General features: G+C 46.4%; 1 protein-coding gene across 1 annotated transcript; it reads right to left on the bottom strand.

Moving 5' to 3' along the window:
• Positions 1–418: 418 nt before the first annotated feature.
• Positions 419–13135, bottom strand: LOC128941512 (urea transporter 2-like). The gene is made up of 8 exons (XM_054283331.1): positions 12970–13135; positions 10865–11054; positions 10320–10448; positions 7317–7509; positions 5648–5795; positions 4037–4171; positions 1956–2005; positions 419–688 (listed from the first exon to the last, which is right to left on the bottom strand). Exons 1-8 carry the CDS (start codon positions 13133–13135, stop codon positions 419–421), a joined length of 1281 nt encoding a protein of 426 aa, XP_054139306.1.
• Positions 13136–17012: the final 3877 nt, after the last annotated feature.

Genomic DNA, 17012 nt, shown 5'->3' with positions numbered 1-17012 from the left:
CAAATACACACGCTCTTAATTTGAAGTGCCGCTCTTGACTTAGTTCTTACATTATTTATTATTATTAGACACCAATGCCTTCTCAGCATATTTATTTTGTTAAATTACACCTCTGAAATTAAATGCAGCCTCTTGTCAGCTTTAATGTTCTTCTGCCTATTCTTATAATTATTATTGATAAGAGGTGACTTTCAAGTTAACAGCCAGTGGATTGATAAGGCAGCTGTTATTATGTTACCTGAGTGCTTTTTGGAAAGCTTAGCTCAAGGGCAAACCGTGATTTCTCCAGTGCGGAATGCTGAATCCCCAGCCTGCATACTGCTGGCAAAAGTGGTGTTTGTGGCTGTGCTGTGCCTGGGTGATGCCTGAGAAGCTGCCCCCAGTCTGCCCCAGGCTGCAGAGCTGTGGGTGCCTGCAATCAGTGAGCGTGGCGGCTCTTGGGGGTGCACAGGGGGGTGCCCCCACTGTTAACCCCTGAGCCGTCAGAGGGTTTCTGCTCCCTTCGCTTCTGCTCCTCCCTCCGGCTCTCCGAGGCCCTTCTCCTCATCCTCAGGTAGTAGATCCGGTTGGCTTCTGGGTGGGTGACCTGGCAGAGGGGCATTTTGTAGATGGCCGGGTTCTGGGAGGTGATCAGCAGGAAGAGGAGCGCCGAGAGGCAGAAGGGCCAGGTGCACACTGGCAGCCCGAGCTGGCAGGGGACACAACGCACACAAACACCACTTTGGTACCATTTTTGGTCTCTGTGCTTATGCCTGCCTGTGGCTACACTCTTCCATGTGGGAAGCTGGGAGGGCCTTGGTCTCCCTGAAGACACAGTGGGCACCAAATGCTGATTCAGCTGGCCACACAGAGGTCAGATTTTCAGCTGGCGGGCTGCACCAAGCATCTGACACTGCAGACCTCAGTCCTGTCAGAGGTGCAGCTTCAATACCAGTGCTGGATGGAACCTGGCACCAGCATTGAAGCAACTGAGTCAGGCTCCAGAGCTGTGATTGCTTCAATGAAAGCCAAGACACCCAGCTTACACGTGGACACCTGAATGCTCTAACAGAAGAGCTAAATTCTACCCTCTCTGTTCTGTAAAATGTGTATGGAGAGTATTATCCATGCATATTCTCTCTCCCCAGTGACAATATCACACTGGCATCACATCCAACCCTCAGCCCTCTCCATTCCCCCACCTCTGAACCTGAATTGAGGTTTTCCAAAAGCAAGATCACAGGGACAAAAAGTAGATGTCCTTTTTCCTGATGCCTCCCAAAAGTAGATGTGCTTAAAGCAGCCCATATGTGGGGACCTACACAGTACTGAGAGGGTGTCAGATGAAAATGTTCAGTGCATGAAGCTCCTAGTTCTAATATTTTTTTTTCTTTTAAGTTAGTAAATCAATTTAATTAAAATATGGTTTTGCTTTAATCTCTCAGATCTTAAAGAAGAAGCAGAGCTTGGCATTTCTGTCTTCACTCCTTTCTTGATTTGTCCAAATATAATAACTTTGTACTTAAGAGAACAATCTCCCCCTCATTTTAGTTCTCATACCCAGTTCAAACACCAATAATATCTGTGGGCAGTGTTGGAGAAAGAGATTGAATGAAGAAAATGAAAATTTAGATCATTTGGAATTGCTGAAAGATAATGTTCAACTAAGTATTTAATCTCAAACCATATGCTGTTGCTGTAACTCACATATACATGCGCAGCCCTGTTGTGGATAACATGCTCCAAAGGTCTTTGAAATCTTATTATCAGATATAAAGTCTTCAGGGGCACAATTCAGCTGGCACAGGGTTTTTACAAGACCTGCCAGCTGGCTGCAGCATTCTCATTTCAGCGTTGTCAAAGCTGACATGGAGAATTTTGAGACATTTCCTTAATGTCATATTTGAACAAATCAAGATGCAGTTAAAAAAAAAATAAAAAAAACCCTCAGGTAAAACAGAAAAGCCCATCCTTACCACAGAGAGTGCATTAGCAAGAGCTGCTCCGGAGTAGGCACAAAATAATGCTGAAAAGAGAAGACCAAAGAGAGCTTAGGATGAGGAAAACATTCAATTCTCAATTCTCAATTCTCAAAAAACAAAACCCCAAAAGTAAACCCCAGAAAAACCAACCAAAAAAAAAAAAAAACAAACCCAAAAAAACCCCCAAACCCAAGCAACATTTTCAAAATGCACAGCAAAATATCATTCCAGCTACCTAATGTGAGGATCACTGCTAGAGTTCAAAAATTAGTTGAAATTTCCCAAGAGAAAATGGCCTAAAGTCGCACCAAGGGAGATCTAGGTTGAGTATTAGGGAAAAATTTCTTCACAGAAAGCTGCCCAGGGCAGTGGTAGAGTTCCCATCCTTGGAGGGATTAGCAGCTGTGTGGATGTGGCACTTGGGGATGTGGGTTAGTGGTGGCCTTTGCAGGACTGGAGGCACATTGATGTTCTTGGAGGTATTTTCCAACACAAATGATTCTGTGACTGCACTTTGTTCTGTCTTCTCTGTAGAGATGCATGGTGAATGAAGAACAAAGTTGTGTCAAGATGAAGTGATGGTGGCATTTCTTTTATCTTTAATTTTTTAAAATTTGGCACTACCTGACCCACATGCAGTGGGAATTGCTGAAATTCTCCAGAATTCTTCAGAAATTCTCTGCCCTGTGCCTTCATACCACAACCAGTTGTCAAAGGGTCTCTTTGCCCCAGGATGCCAGGATGGCAGAACAGGAGGCAAGGTCAGGCACCCGGGGTTAAATCAAGGAAGGAAAAGCTACTGAGAAACCCAGAAACTGTGCTCAGGACACTGAGATAAAGATAATTGGAGCCTGTGCATATCTTCATGGGAATGTCTTAACTGGGAAATTTCTCCAACTGTTCCCATAGTGCCTGGTTTTGGCTGCTGTTGGATGTGGGGTCTTTGGGTGGATGGGTTTTAAACTGATCTGGTGCAACAGCTCCTTTCTTATGACACATTTCCCCCAGTGATACATACAACCAGGAAAAGGCTGCTTCTATCAATCTGTTGAGTTGCTAACTGGTTAAACACGCTCTTGGATTAACTTGAGCTCATTCCACAAACAGTACTTCCACCCTTTCTAGATGTTTCCATGTTATCAGGGTCTAAAAGTATTCTCTCTGTACTCGCACAATCAGGCCCAATGCTGATGCTACCAGAGAAACAGCTCTTGCACAGTACCTATTTTTGGGACAGACAGAGTGATGGTTGGCTCTAAGCCTGTGCTCCTGTCTTAGGTTGGAAGTGCAAGATGTGGCTGGGGTTGTGTATTCTATCACCAGCTGCTACAGATGGGGCAGTTATCTTCTGTTAATTGGACCACCTGTTAAAACCAGGTGGGGCAGTTTACTTTATCTCTTCCACAAGCAATCCTCCCTCTGGAAAATATCTTCTGTTCATGGGACAGTGAGTGTCCCTGCATGGCTGATAAAATTCCATCATCCCATAGGAAGATGCTCTGGCCAGGGGGAGGAGCCAAGCATTCCTACCAGGATATAATCTGATATTTGGAACACCACAGAAGCCTTTTCCTACTGCATTCCCAGAGGAGCAGCTTTCTCCTCCCCTGCATTGCCAGAGGGAGCCCAGGCCCATCTACACCACCCCTGGAACTTCAGAGGAAAATTCCACCCTTCTCCAGGATCCCTGCTCCTGCAGAACCACAGCTGGCACTGCAGGAGGGCTGAGCCACCATGGGATGGGGCTGGGACACCACCCTGACACACAGGGGGCAGGTCCTATTCTGACTTTGTCAGTGTTGTTTTGTATTACTACATTTTATTTTTATTTTTATTTTTATTTTTTCTTTTAATTTTTATTTTTTCCTAATAAAGATCTATTATTCCTACTCCCATATCATTTCCTGAGAGCCTCTTAATTTCAAAACTATAATAATTTGGAGAGAGGGGGGTTTGCATTTTCCATTTCAAGGGAGGCTCCTGCCTTCCTTAGAGGACACTTGTCTTTTCAAACCAAGACAGCTCTTAATAAACTGCCCAAATTTTTGCCTTCCCTTTATGTAAAAGATACTCACCGCAGGCAAGTGAGAGCACATGAGTCTGCCAGGTCAGGGCGTAGAACATGCCCCCGATGGCAATGCAGGCCAGGGCACAGTTGTAGTTGTGTAGGCCAAGGTAGATGCTGTCAAAGGGGGATGCAATGCTCAGAGCTGCAGGACAAAGGCAAGGCTGTGAGCTCAGGTGTGAGAGGAACATGCAGGAGGAGTCTATCATCTCTTCCTCATAACATCAGGGTGGGTTTGTCTGTTCTCACACACGCGCATGCAGGAAAAGGAGGATGTCAAAGGAGGATCATTATTTTGGAGCTCTGATAATGTTCCTGCGGTGGAATTTGGCCCAGTCTCAAAGGTTTAATTCAGACAAAACTTCCTGTGTATTCACTGAGCGTGTTGTACCCACACACACAGATGGAGGATCCAGCCAAAGTGTGGGAAAACCTCACCTGGGTGTCCTCCTGGCGAAAGCTGTGCTCACACACAATGTTTACACCTCATATGTACCCTAATTTTGAATATCGGAGGCACAACTGTATGTTTTTTGTGGGAGCAAGCAGAGTTTTCCATTTTTTCCTAGTGATCTTTGTGAGATATGGTCCAGTTACAAGAGGTGGTTACTCCACCTGTGCAGAGGAAATTGTCCGCGGGGATGGGAGCTGGGGGGTCTGCCCCAAATTTGACCTCTCAGAAACTTCTGTAGGATTTCTCACAGGCTTCAGGAGTACCAGTGAAAAGGAGAGTTCAATATGTAGTGCACAGACCACTAGCAATATTAATGCATTTCCTTCTGTATTGTCCTCATCTGTCCTCTGTTTTTTCACCATGTTGTCCCCAGAACTTTCCCCTGACCTTTCCCTTCTAGACTGAATGTCACACCTCTGCAAGTCCTGCCATATGCTCTTAGCCATACAAATTGTGGACAGTTTTGTTTAAAATCATGAATATAAGACAGCTTCATCATGTATAAAGTGCTTCAGAGCACAGAGAAATTTTTGCATCCCTGCCTTTACCAAGCAATCAGACTACACTTATTCTGTCATCTGTATTTATTAAAATTGGTCTCTTAAGTGGCATTAATATTATCTAACCTCTAGGGTCTGCTTCTTGTCTCTCAATATTGTTTCTCTCTGGTTAGTGAAGAGGAGGACATTTTAGTGGCATTCATTTTGCTATTTTGACAAATCCACAGCAGGGCTGAGCAAACTGCATCCCAGTAAAGTCTGTTTCTCTTCCTTGGCTGATTAGTTCTGGGGCAGACCTTTGCTCGTGGTCATCATTTAAAGCAATTGTGGTGGCAAGAAATCAGTTCTGAAAGTCTTTCTCCAGATTTCCTTATGGTCTCCATGGGATTTATGGTGTCCAGTGGCTAGAGAGTTAAGTAAGGTGGAACAAACCACCTCTCTGAGTTACAAATCTAACAAAAAATGCAAAGTTTAAAGAAAACCTGCTTCTGTTGTTGCTTGCACTCTGTTGTGTGACCTTTGCTAAGAGCTTTCAAATTTAGAGACAGTTTGAAAGATGAGTGTTGTCCCCACTACGGCCAAGATGATGCAACTTTAAAGTTTGGACAGAATCTGCCTTGGATCAAGATACCTTGGTTGCAAAAATAATTTGGTTGGTGTTTCTTACCTGCAAACATCCCCACAGCTGATCCAATTGCAGCATGCAAACAAATCAGTGGGGACGAGATGAGCAGAGCTACAAGGAAAATCCCTCCAGTCCAGGGGTTTCCACAACCGTACACTTGACCAATCCCAACTGGGATGGATTGTAAGAGCTGCAGCAGATGGCAGAAAAGGGCTTGTTAGTTGTTGTCTGTCTGTGCCCTGAGGGACACAGCAGATGTTCTATCCAAGATATTGGCTGAAAAGGGAAGGAAGAAATCCTGGCTCTGAGTTGGAGTCTGAGCACCTCATGGAATCTCAGAATGGTTTGAATTGGAAGGGACCTTAGATCACCTAATCCCACCCTCTGCCATGGGCAGGGACAGCTTCCACCATCCCAGGGTGCTCCAAGCCCCATCCAGCCTGGCCTTGGGCACTGCCAGGGATCCTTGGGCAGCCACAGCTGCTCTGTGGGGACCTCCCCACTCTCACAGGAAAGGAATTTTCCCCCAATGTCTAATCTAAACTTATTCTCTTTCAAATTGAAGCCATTTCTCCTTGGGGGGAATGCCTTCAAAAGTCCCTCCAACTGTAAGTAGTCTCCCTCCAGCTTTCCTACCTTTCTCTCCAGGTATTGGAAGGCCTTAGGTCACCCCAAAGCCATCTTTTCCAGGATAAATAAACCCAGTTCTCCAAGCCTTTTCTTATAAAAGATGTGGCCTCCTCTGCACTGGCTGCAGCAGCTCCAGCTCCTTATGCTGTTGGAGCCAGGGCTGGGGCAGCTCTGCAGGTGGGCTCTCACCTGAGCCCAGGGGCACAGGGGCAGGATCCCCCTGCCCTGCTGCCCACGCTGGGGATCAGCCCAGGGCAGGGGGCTCAGGCTGGGGCAGGCCCAGCTCTCACCCACAGCACCCCCAGCTCCTTCTCCCAGGGCTGCTCCCTCTGCTCAGCCCAGCCTGGGTTGGTCCCAGGGGCTGCCCTGGCCCAGGTGCAGCTCCAGCTCTTGGCCTTGTTAAACCCCATGAGATTCCCTGGGCCACTCCTGCAGCCTGTCCAGGTCCCTCTGGATGCCATCCCATCCTCCAGGTGTGTCAGCTGCACCTCTCAGATTGGTGCCATCTGCAAATCTGCTGAGGGTGCCCTGGATCCCTCTGTCTGTGTCATTAATGAAGATATTCAATAACACTGGTGCCCAGATGGATCCCTGAGGGACCCCCTGAGACCCTGAGCCATTCACCACAACCCTCTGGATCTGTTACCCTGTTCTCCTCTGGGAAGGTGACCCTCCAGAGCTAGAGCTAGACATGAGGGGACTGTGTATAAATGAGCTTCTGTCACTTTGAAATCCTGATGTTTCCTCTGAATTTTCATATTGCCACTGACAGTGTTGCTGATGTTTTTTTTTAACCTGGACAGGAGGAGGTCATATCCAGATGTGTGCTGGATGTACACTCAAGGCTAGTTTTGGGCCAAGCCAAGTTTGAGGGGAATGAGAGGCTCGGGTTCTCTGCTCCCTGAGGCTCCACCAGCTTTTCTGCTGGATGAACCAGGACTGTCCCTGGGGATTCTGTGGCACTGAACCAACCCATGTACTTCTGTGAATTCTGACCCACGTAAAAGCATCACCCAGAGGAGAATGCCTTCATGTTCACCTTCTCAGTGACATACCACAAACCTGTTGGTGTGAAGCTTACCAGTGGCACATTGATGTCAGACCAGGTGATATTGGGCACTGCAGCTACGGGCTTGATGAGGGTTGTGGGGAAGAAGGGGTTGTAGTGTCCTGTGGCTGCCAGGTACAGGGTCACCACAATGTTGAAGGGCAGAGTGAAAACAGGAAGGTCCCATTTGCTGAAGATGGATCCCAAAGCACTGGACAGTACTGGGCTGAGAAAAGGAGAAGAAATAGAATTATAACTTGCTCATCACAATTTATAGTGAGACAGCCTGCCTCTTTGGTCACAAAATGATAACTTTGGCAAATAAAGGCCAATACAGTTCCTTGTAGCAATGCCAGGTGGTGAATACCTTAATAATACCTTAATACCTTAATCTGCATCAAACAAAGAGTTGTCAAAAGCTGTTTGTCTTTCTGAAGAAAATAATGTCACATCCATGTATGCATCCAATACAGCATTTGAGCATGGACAGAGATAGGCAATCTGACTTACTATTCAGTTTAAAATTTGAACAAAAAGCAGAAAAGGAAATTTTGGGAATGTCACATGAAGAACTGGGGAAAACTTCAGGTAGTCTAAAAAAGCTGCTGTCTTGAGGAGGCAGGAGGGAGTTGGAAATTACCCAATTTGCTTTTTTTTTGGCCTTTTTTTGTTTTGTTTTGTTCTTGTTTAAACAGTTTGAAGGGTAGCAGGAGATGGGTCTGGAAGAGAAATAAAGCAGAAGAAGTGATCAATGGCAGTGGAAAACCTTCCATTAAAAATGATAAAAATATTTACTATGCTGGACAGTAAATATATATTTTTTGGGGACTATGAAGCCCAACAGAGTGTAAGGTGGAATCATCACTGTAGCAGAGCTGGGCAAGGTGCTGGTGCCTGACTTCACTCACACCCTGACTGATGTAATTTTGTGCTGCCCAGGTATCATCTGAAATCATACACAGTTTACTGAAAACTGAGACTTGTTTTTAAGTAGCTTTATTGAATATTTTTAGTATGTAAAGTATTTGGGGTGAGACTCAACCTAGAGCCAAAGCACAAAAACCATATAAACCTTGAAATACTATGGCCTTTCCCAAAGTTCTTGTCTGTAGAACCTGGGATATAATCTTTGTTTGATCTGCTTTCCTCGGGACATTTCCAGACTCCCTGATTTCCACTTGAAGTGTGTGTCCTACATGAAGGACTGTATGGGAGCATATTGTCAAGGTAATATCTGATTTTTATGGATCTCAGAAAGTTCAAGGAAGAGAAGAAGTGGGCAGTCTTTTGTTCAAATTGCCAGTGTTCTCTTTCCAGCTGAGCTCTTCTGCTACAGGTGAGCTGAATAGCTCCTATTGTCTACTCCAAGTAGCAGTGAACATTGCAGTTTATAAAAAATCAATTTAAAGACTTTAAGTTTTTCAAGGAACTGGATTTGAGCCCTAGAAGGTCATTAAGCTGGTTATAATAAAAAACAACTCCATCCAAGTTATTTGACATTTCAATAGCAACATCTTGTGTCCTGCTGTACAGATACTATCAGTGGGAAAAATGCTTTGTTCTCCCTATGTAATCTCAGATGAAGCCTATTCTTTTTTTGACAAGTTTGGTTCCCAAAGGAGTTTACAGATTTCCTTGCTTGCAGCTGTAGGGAAAAAAAATAAATCAGTACTTCAGTGAAAATGGTGTCCTAATTTCTGTGCTGAAATACAAAGCTTCTGTCACTTACACATCTTGTCAGGAAAAAAGGAAACAGTTAAATAAATACTGACTTCTAAAGCTGAAAGTCAAAGTATCGGTTAAGAAAATCACTGAAGTGTCTGATTTTAAAATATTTCAGCTCTACCCTCAAGACTTGTGAACTAAACAATGAAGAAAATTTTGAACAAAAGGCCTCAAGGAATTCTGGCAGATGAGACAAACTAAACATTCTTGCAACATGTCCTGGGTTTTGAGAGATTGTTATAAAATGACCTTTGCTGAGAATGACTAAAGAAATGAAATATAGAAACAAATCTGATCTTAAAAGCAGTGAAAATCCAATAACGGTTAGCATCTTACTGCTTACAGTGATAAAATGTGACTATTAAATTAATTTCAGCTAAGGCTGTTAAACAGATTCTGCAGTGCTGTTCAGATCCATATTTAAAAATGGCAAAATTTAATCCTGGATGGACATAGCCTGTTCTTTGGAGCTATTTGGAAGAATTAATTCTGCTCATGACTGGTTGCACATCCGAGAAGGAGAATATTGAATTCAGCCCCAGGATGAGCACAGGGTTGATTCAGGGCCTGGATGAGGAAGAAGCCTTGTGGTGTTGGGTGCAATGACCTCCATCCTGTGTGTGTCCTGCTGCTGAGGGCCATTTAAAGAGGCCTGGGGTGGGGCTGCTTTGCCTGTGTGCTGTAATCAGTGTTTCTGTGCCCTCAGCTCCTACCACGTCCCCCACGAGCTCTGTGAGGTGACAAACACAACTCTCCAGTGCCATCAAGTCTGGAGTCTCTGGCGAAGGGCAGAGGGGCCCTCGGTGTGTCTGAGCTGCTTATAGCCAGACCTATCCTTTGGGAATTGTCCCTAGGAGGAGTGATGCCTCAGGTCTTAGCTTTTATTTGCAGATTCTGTGCTGCTTTAGTGTGTAATTATGAGTTTTATATTAGGGGATAGTAAGCTCTCTTCACAGAGCAGGGAGGCAAAACAATTCCTTCTCTAGCTGGGGACCCCGGACCAATGATCCAAATTTAAGGCCCAAACAACATGGACTGAAGAGAGAAAAACAAGAAAGATGGGACTTGGACAATTAACTCCAACATGCAAATGTACCAAAACTTATAAAAGTGTGAGACCCTGTGACCATCAGTCCATTTTGTGACCATTTTGGTTCATCCTGGGTGTAGCCCTGGCTGTGCTCTTGTGCTGCCCAAGGTGGATCCATTAAGGCCTTCTACTAAATGGAGGCCGCCTAGTTTTTTCTTCAGCTCTGCCTGGTCTCTGTTCTGGGACAGCCTTCAGAAGGCATGAGGAGCAGTGGCACTTACCAGGCCGTGGAAATCACAGCCACGGGGGGCAGGAGCCACCAGTAGTAGTCGCCCTTGTCAGAGTAGACGGCCATGAGCAGGCCCACCAGGATCCCGTTGTAGCCGTGCAGCCCAGCCGCGATGGACGACCTGCCATGGGAACAATTGCGAGGCAGAAAGCTTTGCTGAAGGCAGCCCATCTCTGGGGCCCACAGAAGTGCAATTTGTAAGTGTCCTGCCCCTGTGAAAAAGCAGGGAGATTACTGATGTACTGCCTTGCACTGGTGTGTGGGAGGGGGGAAGTTTGGGGGCTGCGGGATGATGGAGGGGGATCCTTGTGACTCAGAGGACCTGCATGGTTTGAGGATGGCTATCAGGGAGAAAGAACTGTGTGTTTTCAGGAAGACAGACAGCCACAGGGACAGGCCAGCTCTTCTTGGGTCCCAGCTCTGTCTTCACCTGAGTCTTCTGTCTCCAACAAGGCGCAGTGACCCATCAGTGAGCTCCAAATATTATCACAACCATCAATTTTTATTAAGTGCACGAGGACACAAGGTGCCACCTACCTGTCCTGGCTGAGGGCCAGCGCAGTTAACGTGGACACAGTGGTGCCAGTGCAGCCCGTGAGCATCCACCAGGGGCTCTGGATGAAAAGCCCCACTAAAATGATCAGCCCACTGAGAGGGTTGTTGACAAACATCACCTGAGAGGTCCCTCGCAAGATCCAGTCTACCAACTGAACCATTAAGGGCTTGCCTGGAGGAGATCAAGGCAAAACACTGTTGGAAAGGCATCATTTTAGCAAAGCACAATCTTTGCAGCCCCTTTCTGGGCATAGAACAGAGTTGAAATATTAACATTTCTGTAAAACAGGTCTCTGATTGATTGTTGTCTCTGCATATTATCTGGCACTTGAGAATTAATAGGGATGTACTGGGCACTGCTATAACATTTATGGAGGGACAAACACACAAGTGATTTATTTATGGTTGTCAGAGAATAGTCAAAGGATTATTTGCATGGTAGATCACTTTAGATTCTGTTGTAAAATCAATAATGAGACAGACTGTTTTTGGTGTATAATTCAAATGCAGAGGGGGGCTCTTAAAATGCTTTGTATGTATATAGGGAAATACAGGAAATATAGGAAAAGGAAGTGATTTTGCTGTTTTAGGAGGAAAATCAGCAACCTTGAGCATGAAGGTATGGTGTATATGGGAGATGGGGGTCAAAGGTTTCTAAAAAGTATTCTGAGAGCTAAAGAACCTAAATTAGAAAGCAGTAATTATAGCTTGGACAATACTCAGGGCAAAGAGGCATTTCCAGAGGACAAAGAGTTATTGCTCTTTGGAGAAGGTTATTGAACCTGGACAGAGCAAACAGACACCAAGCACAGATACCTCAGGTGAGTGCAGGGGGAAGGTGGGATGAAGGCACTGCAATAACATTTTGCTGCTTGTTCTCCTACTGCAAATTGACTTGAGCTTTTCCTCTGCCTCTCTTCTGGGAAAACTGCAGCCATTTCTGAACTGCTGTGTGTTATTAAAGGATGATGCAAGGAGAATGGATGGGAAAGGGGAGCTACTTCCATGAACACGATGTTCAGATGGTCATACAATGTGCATATGCAGCTTTTATCTTCTACAAGATTTGAAATTAATAATCTTAATTTGGTTGTTCATTAGATGCAGCTTAAGGTGCCAGGGTATTTTTTGAATATGGGCAATGACTTATTCCTAAGAATTCCTTCCAGGCAGGGTTAAGGAGGAAGAACGAGGAGGAGGAACGGGTTTCTTAGAGGAAAATGTCCAGGCTTGTCTGAACTAATCTTAATTAATATTTGGTGTTGAGCTATGCAACAGGTATCAGCAATACACTTAGTCTCAGACACAAGTATTAGCTGTAAAAATTCAAATATAACAGAGGACAGTGGCCAAAGCTTTCCAGAACACTGAATAAGAAAAGTTGTTGACAAAGCATGGATCACTGGAGTAAAGAGAAAGCAGGAGGAGATATTCCCCTGTGTCTGGGGATAACACTGGCCTGGCTATAAATGGATGCCTCTTTTTTCTCTCCCATTGCTGGAGGTGTACTGCTAACAACCTCAGCCTTGACAGAGGACCCACAGTCTTACACAGCCTCCCAATCCCCAGTAATTATGGGTATTTGGACTGTCTGCTCATTCATTGCTCCTGTGTGTACAGTGAACCTTTGAGATCAGTCCTGGCTTCTGTCTTATGGCATTGTAACACCCTCTCAGTGCTTATTGCTCCCCCAAGGCTGGGAACTCAAGAGCCCCTGCCTCTATCAGGAGGCAATTCCCCATCATCAGCCCACAGATGGATGAGAGACAGTGGCTGATCCAAGGCAGGAGACTCAACGCCCAGCCCTGCTGTGTGATTCCGGCGCTGCTATGTGAGACGTGATGCTAATGAAACGTAACTGATTGAGTGTGAAAGACATCTCAGGACTGTGCCAAATTTTGCCTGCTGACATGGTGGTGGCCAGAGGATGCATTGAGATTGTGTTCCTGAGAGTGAGAAAATTAAAAGGCCAGAGTTTGCAATGAGCTTGGACCATGCTGCTTCTGCTCTGCCTCAGGGGGTGAAGCACATTTCACTGGAAGTACTGATGGTGATATGGATATCCCCAAACACATCCTTCTGCTTACTTTTCATCCACTCTCCGTATTCATTCATTTCTCCTGTGAGATACCCAAAACTATGGTGGATCCAGTTTCCACTTCTCCACAGCAGGTCCTGGGCTCTTGGCATGTCCTTCTTGTACAGCTCCCTCTCATTGGGAAGTTCAGTCACAACGATCTCGCCCAGCTCCATCCTCTTTTGGGTGATGGTAAAGGGTAACTGTAAATCACAGAGAGAGCGTGTTAGAAAAACCTTTTGGGCTGGGCTCTGACAACCTTCAGAACCCAGGGGTGGTATCTTTTATCAAAGATGGGATGCTTATAGAGAAGAGATCTGCCAGATTCACAGCTGGGAGTGGTGAGTGCTGCAGTGGTGTCTCCTCTCAGGGATGGGGACCAGGCACCGCCCTGCTGCTGTCATGGGAATGTGGCACACACACAGAACTGCAGGGGGAGAGACGTGGCATGGGTGCCTTGCAGCATCCCACCCTCACTCCAGCTCCTGATGCAGCCTGTGGCAAGCTGCTGGTTGGACATGAGACATGACATCTGCCAAGAGACTGAGTAGCACCTGTGTGCTGACCATGCTTGGCTGAGTGTAGCTACTGTGGCAGGTGCTGAGAAGGGAGCCTGCTGAAGTTTGTGCAGCAGTGAGCTGGAGGCAAGCAGTGCAAATTGCCAGTACAGCAACAGAGAGTAGAGGGCAAGGAAATACAAGAGGAGAGGCTGAAGTGTGTGTCCTTTTTGATGTTGTGAGTTGGTGCTTTTGTATATCACCAGGAATATATGATGCTCCTCATTCCACATCTGCCTTTGATAGAGCAGCAAGAGCAACCTGGGGTAGCATCAAAGCATAGCACAGAAATCAGCATCCACATGTGGCTTTTGACAAGGACAGGAGCATTGGCTCAGGGCTGCATGCTTAGTTAGCAGGTGAATATTCAGCAGGAGTAGGGGTTTATTAATTTTCCAATTACAGCTGTGGGGCTTTGCTCATTAAAAATCTATTACAAATGAACACTAAAGAAAAAAATATACAAATACACTGTACTGCAGCCCGGTGAGCTACACTGCAGGTCACACCCTCAAAATTGCATCCTGAGGGATGCAACAGCTGCCGGAGGGAGCCTGGCACCAGCTGTGGGATCTGCTCTGGTGATTTCGTTGTAGCGTGGCTGGGTTTCCTGCCGGTGTTGCCCCAAAGCGGGCAGTGCTGTGCAGGGCTTGCCCCCTGTTTTGCGGGATCATGGGCACCATCTTCCGGCGGGAGCTGCTGCTGGGCGGCTCGGCCGGGCGGGCTGTCAGCGCGGCGGCCTGGAGCAGGGAGGGATGCTCGGATGCAGGAAAGGCTGCTCTGCAGAGAGGAGCACTGACAGGAGGATGGCAAAGGCAGCCGCGGCTCTGAACGCCCTCAGAAGAAGGTCCTTCAGCAAGGAAAGCCGCTTTCCCCCAGCCCCTGGCGGCCCGATGCTGGGCGCAGCCCGGCACAGGCAGTGCGCTGCTCCTGTTCCCAGTGCTCTGGCTCTCTCTGCCGGCAGCTCTTCCCCACGGCACTTTTTGGGGTGACCTTCAGCATCGGCGTCAGCCTGGGCAGGGCTGCACCGGCGAGAGAGGCTGTTGTGTGCTGTGTATTAACAAAACCTGGGCCTCACTCGGTTTGTTGGAGCCAAACAGCGGAGGATTATTATATTCTATAATACTATGGAAGATATTGAATAGTCTAAAAAAATAAAAGAAAAAATACTGTGGTTGTGCAACGAATAGACACCTGCAAACCTTGAATCAGATAATCAGGGATTGGTTTAAGTGGGAAGGAACCTAAAAGCCCATCCCATTCCACCCCTTGCCATGGGCAGGGACACCTTTCACTGTCCCAGGCTGCTCCAAGCCCCGTCCAAACTGGCCTTGGACACTGCCAGGGATCCAGAGACAGCCACAGCTGCTCTGGGAAGCCTGTTCCACAGTCTCACAGCTGACTTTCTTCCTTACATCTAACCTAAATCTCCCCTGTTTTAGTTTAAAATCATTCTCCCTTGTCATGTCCCACCATGCCTTGTCCCCAGGGGCTGTGCAGCTCTCCTGGAGCCCCTGCAGGCCCTGGCAGGGGCTCTGAGGTGTCCCTGGAGCTTCTCTTGTGCAGCTGAACAGCCCCAGCTGTGCCAGGCTGGCTCCAGAGCAGAGGGGCCTTTGCCCAGGGGTGTTTCATGGGGTTGTTAATAAGGGGGTTTTGAGGTTCTGCAAAGCTGTGCTCAGTGCAGGAGCAAACAAGGAGCAAAAGAAGAAAGAGGGATTGGTTTTATTATCCTGCTTTGTTTTCTGATCTGTAATCTCATTCTGTCCAGAAGCTGAGTCCAGTTCCTTGTTTCAGTTTAAGGTGGATGCCATTTTTGGCTCTTCCTTGTGGCTAGCCAGAAAGATTTTGGTGTAGGGAACACAGAGCTGGAGTTCCTCTTCTCCTCCCATGTGTCCTCTAGGCTGGGGGAATTTGCAGTGGTTAGACATTGTGAGTTTACATCCCTCTGAGGTAGGAAGAGACCAGCTTCTACTGGAAAATATTTGTGCCTGCTTGCATCCCAGTGAGCAGTGAGGCTTAGTAAGATGCACAATTTTCTTGGGTGTAGCTCTGAGTGTAGCCTTCAGGTGGAAGTCAGGGCATCTCAACCCACAGCTGCCAACAGAAAGTTCCTGCTATTCCCACAGACAGCTCAACCTGGGTGCTCTAGTGGGGCACCCAATAATTTTTGGAAGGGACACGGAGTCTGAAGTCAACAGCACAAGCAGGGAAGAAATTCCAGAGCAATGCCAGGCCAGCACCTGGCTGTCACTGAGGTTCACAGCCATATTTAGCCATTGATCTGCTAACAGAGATAACTCTCTGGTGAACACTGGAACAGACTGCCCAGGGCAGTAGTGGAATCATCATCCCTAGAAGTGATCAAAAGCTGTGTGAATGTGGCACTTGGGGACATGGGTTAGAGGTGGCCTTGGCAGTGCTGGGTTATTGTTGGACTTGATGATCTCAGAGTGCTTTTCCAACTTAAGCAATTCTTTGCTTCTGTGATCCTATTCCATTTTGTCTGCTTTGTTTATTTGCTCATGCTGTCCCTGAAGTGTTTTCCAAAGGATTTCAAGGGCTGAGGTGGGCTTAGAGAGCTGCTCTGGACGCATGTAAAGAAGACTGGAATATGCCTTAGGGTCTCGAAGTTTTTTTGGGATGCATCAATAAAGAAAGGTGAGTGGTCCCTTTGCTATGAACAGTAACCTCCACGAACTGTGCAGTACAGCTGTTACCAGCAAGGAGAATAAATGCCAAGGGGCTGTGTCTAAGTCATCACAGCATACAAAAAGCTTATGCTTATTTTAAACCCCACCAGGAAAAATTACCTGGGGGTTTTACAAAGCAGAGACATGACTTCAGAGCTCCCAAACCCTGTACTTACAAGGCTGCATAGCTCAATTCCCTCTGAAATGGAGATGTGGGACCTGTGTATTTTTAAAATTCTTGTCTTGCTCACATCATTTAACTGTCAGGGGTTAAGGGCAATGTTGTCATATGAGACCCCTTTTCCAGTCAATTCCTCTCTGTAGGGAGACATTAATATCTCCAGAGAGTGATTGGTATCTCTTTTTCCTAACATACCTAACTGAGTTGTGAAAAAGGAAAAAAAAAAAAAAAAAAAAGGGTGTTCTGCCTCTCTTTTTCCACTGTCTGCAGAGGGAACCTGGTGGCTGAGCTTTTAGAGGTCTCTTTGTAGGCAAGAAAAGTTCCAGCCTAAGAGACTTTGCCAAGGTCAACCCTGAATATTTTGGGAATGGGATCTCGAGTCCCAAACTAGTGCTTTTAAATCACTGAGCCATCTGCAACATCAAGTCAGGCATTGAAGTTCCGGGGCTAAGAAAAATGCCCCAAAACTTGCCCATTTTTATGATTCCTGCTTGCTTTCTTATGGATTGGATGGGAACTAAGTCACATCTTGGATGGAGCACACTCACCCTCCTCAGATGGCACAAACCAACTTGGGATATGGCTGGAGGAGAAGGCTGAAGAATCACCAGATTTGGGGGGAAAG

The sequence above is a fragment of the Melozone crissalis genome, unplaced genomic scaffold (assembly GCF_028551555.1).
Source record: "Melozone crissalis strain CALT ecotype California unplaced genomic scaffold, PUWL_Pcris_2 ptg000036l_1, whole genome shotgun sequence".
Lineage (NCBI taxonomy): Eukaryota > Metazoa > Chordata > Aves > Passeriformes > Passerellidae > Melozone > Melozone crissalis.
Note: the sequence above shows the minus strand (reverse complement) of the source record. Positions and strands in the feature narration are given on the sequence as shown.

Bases quoted from the DNA above. Each gene is read 5' to 3' on its own strand.
- LOC128941512 (XM_054283331.1), bottom strand. From the start codon at position 13,135: ATGGAGCTGGGCGAGATCGTTGTGACTGAACTTCCCAATGAGAGGGAG. The intron at 7,510-10,319 runs GTAAGTGCCACT...TCCTTTTCTCAG, and splicing joins GCTGTGATTTCCACGGCCTG to CCCAGTACTGTCCAGTGCTT. The intron at 5,796-7,316 runs GTAAGCTTCACA...CATCTGCTGCAG, and splicing joins CTGACATCAATGTGCCACTG to CTCTTACAATCCATCCCAGT.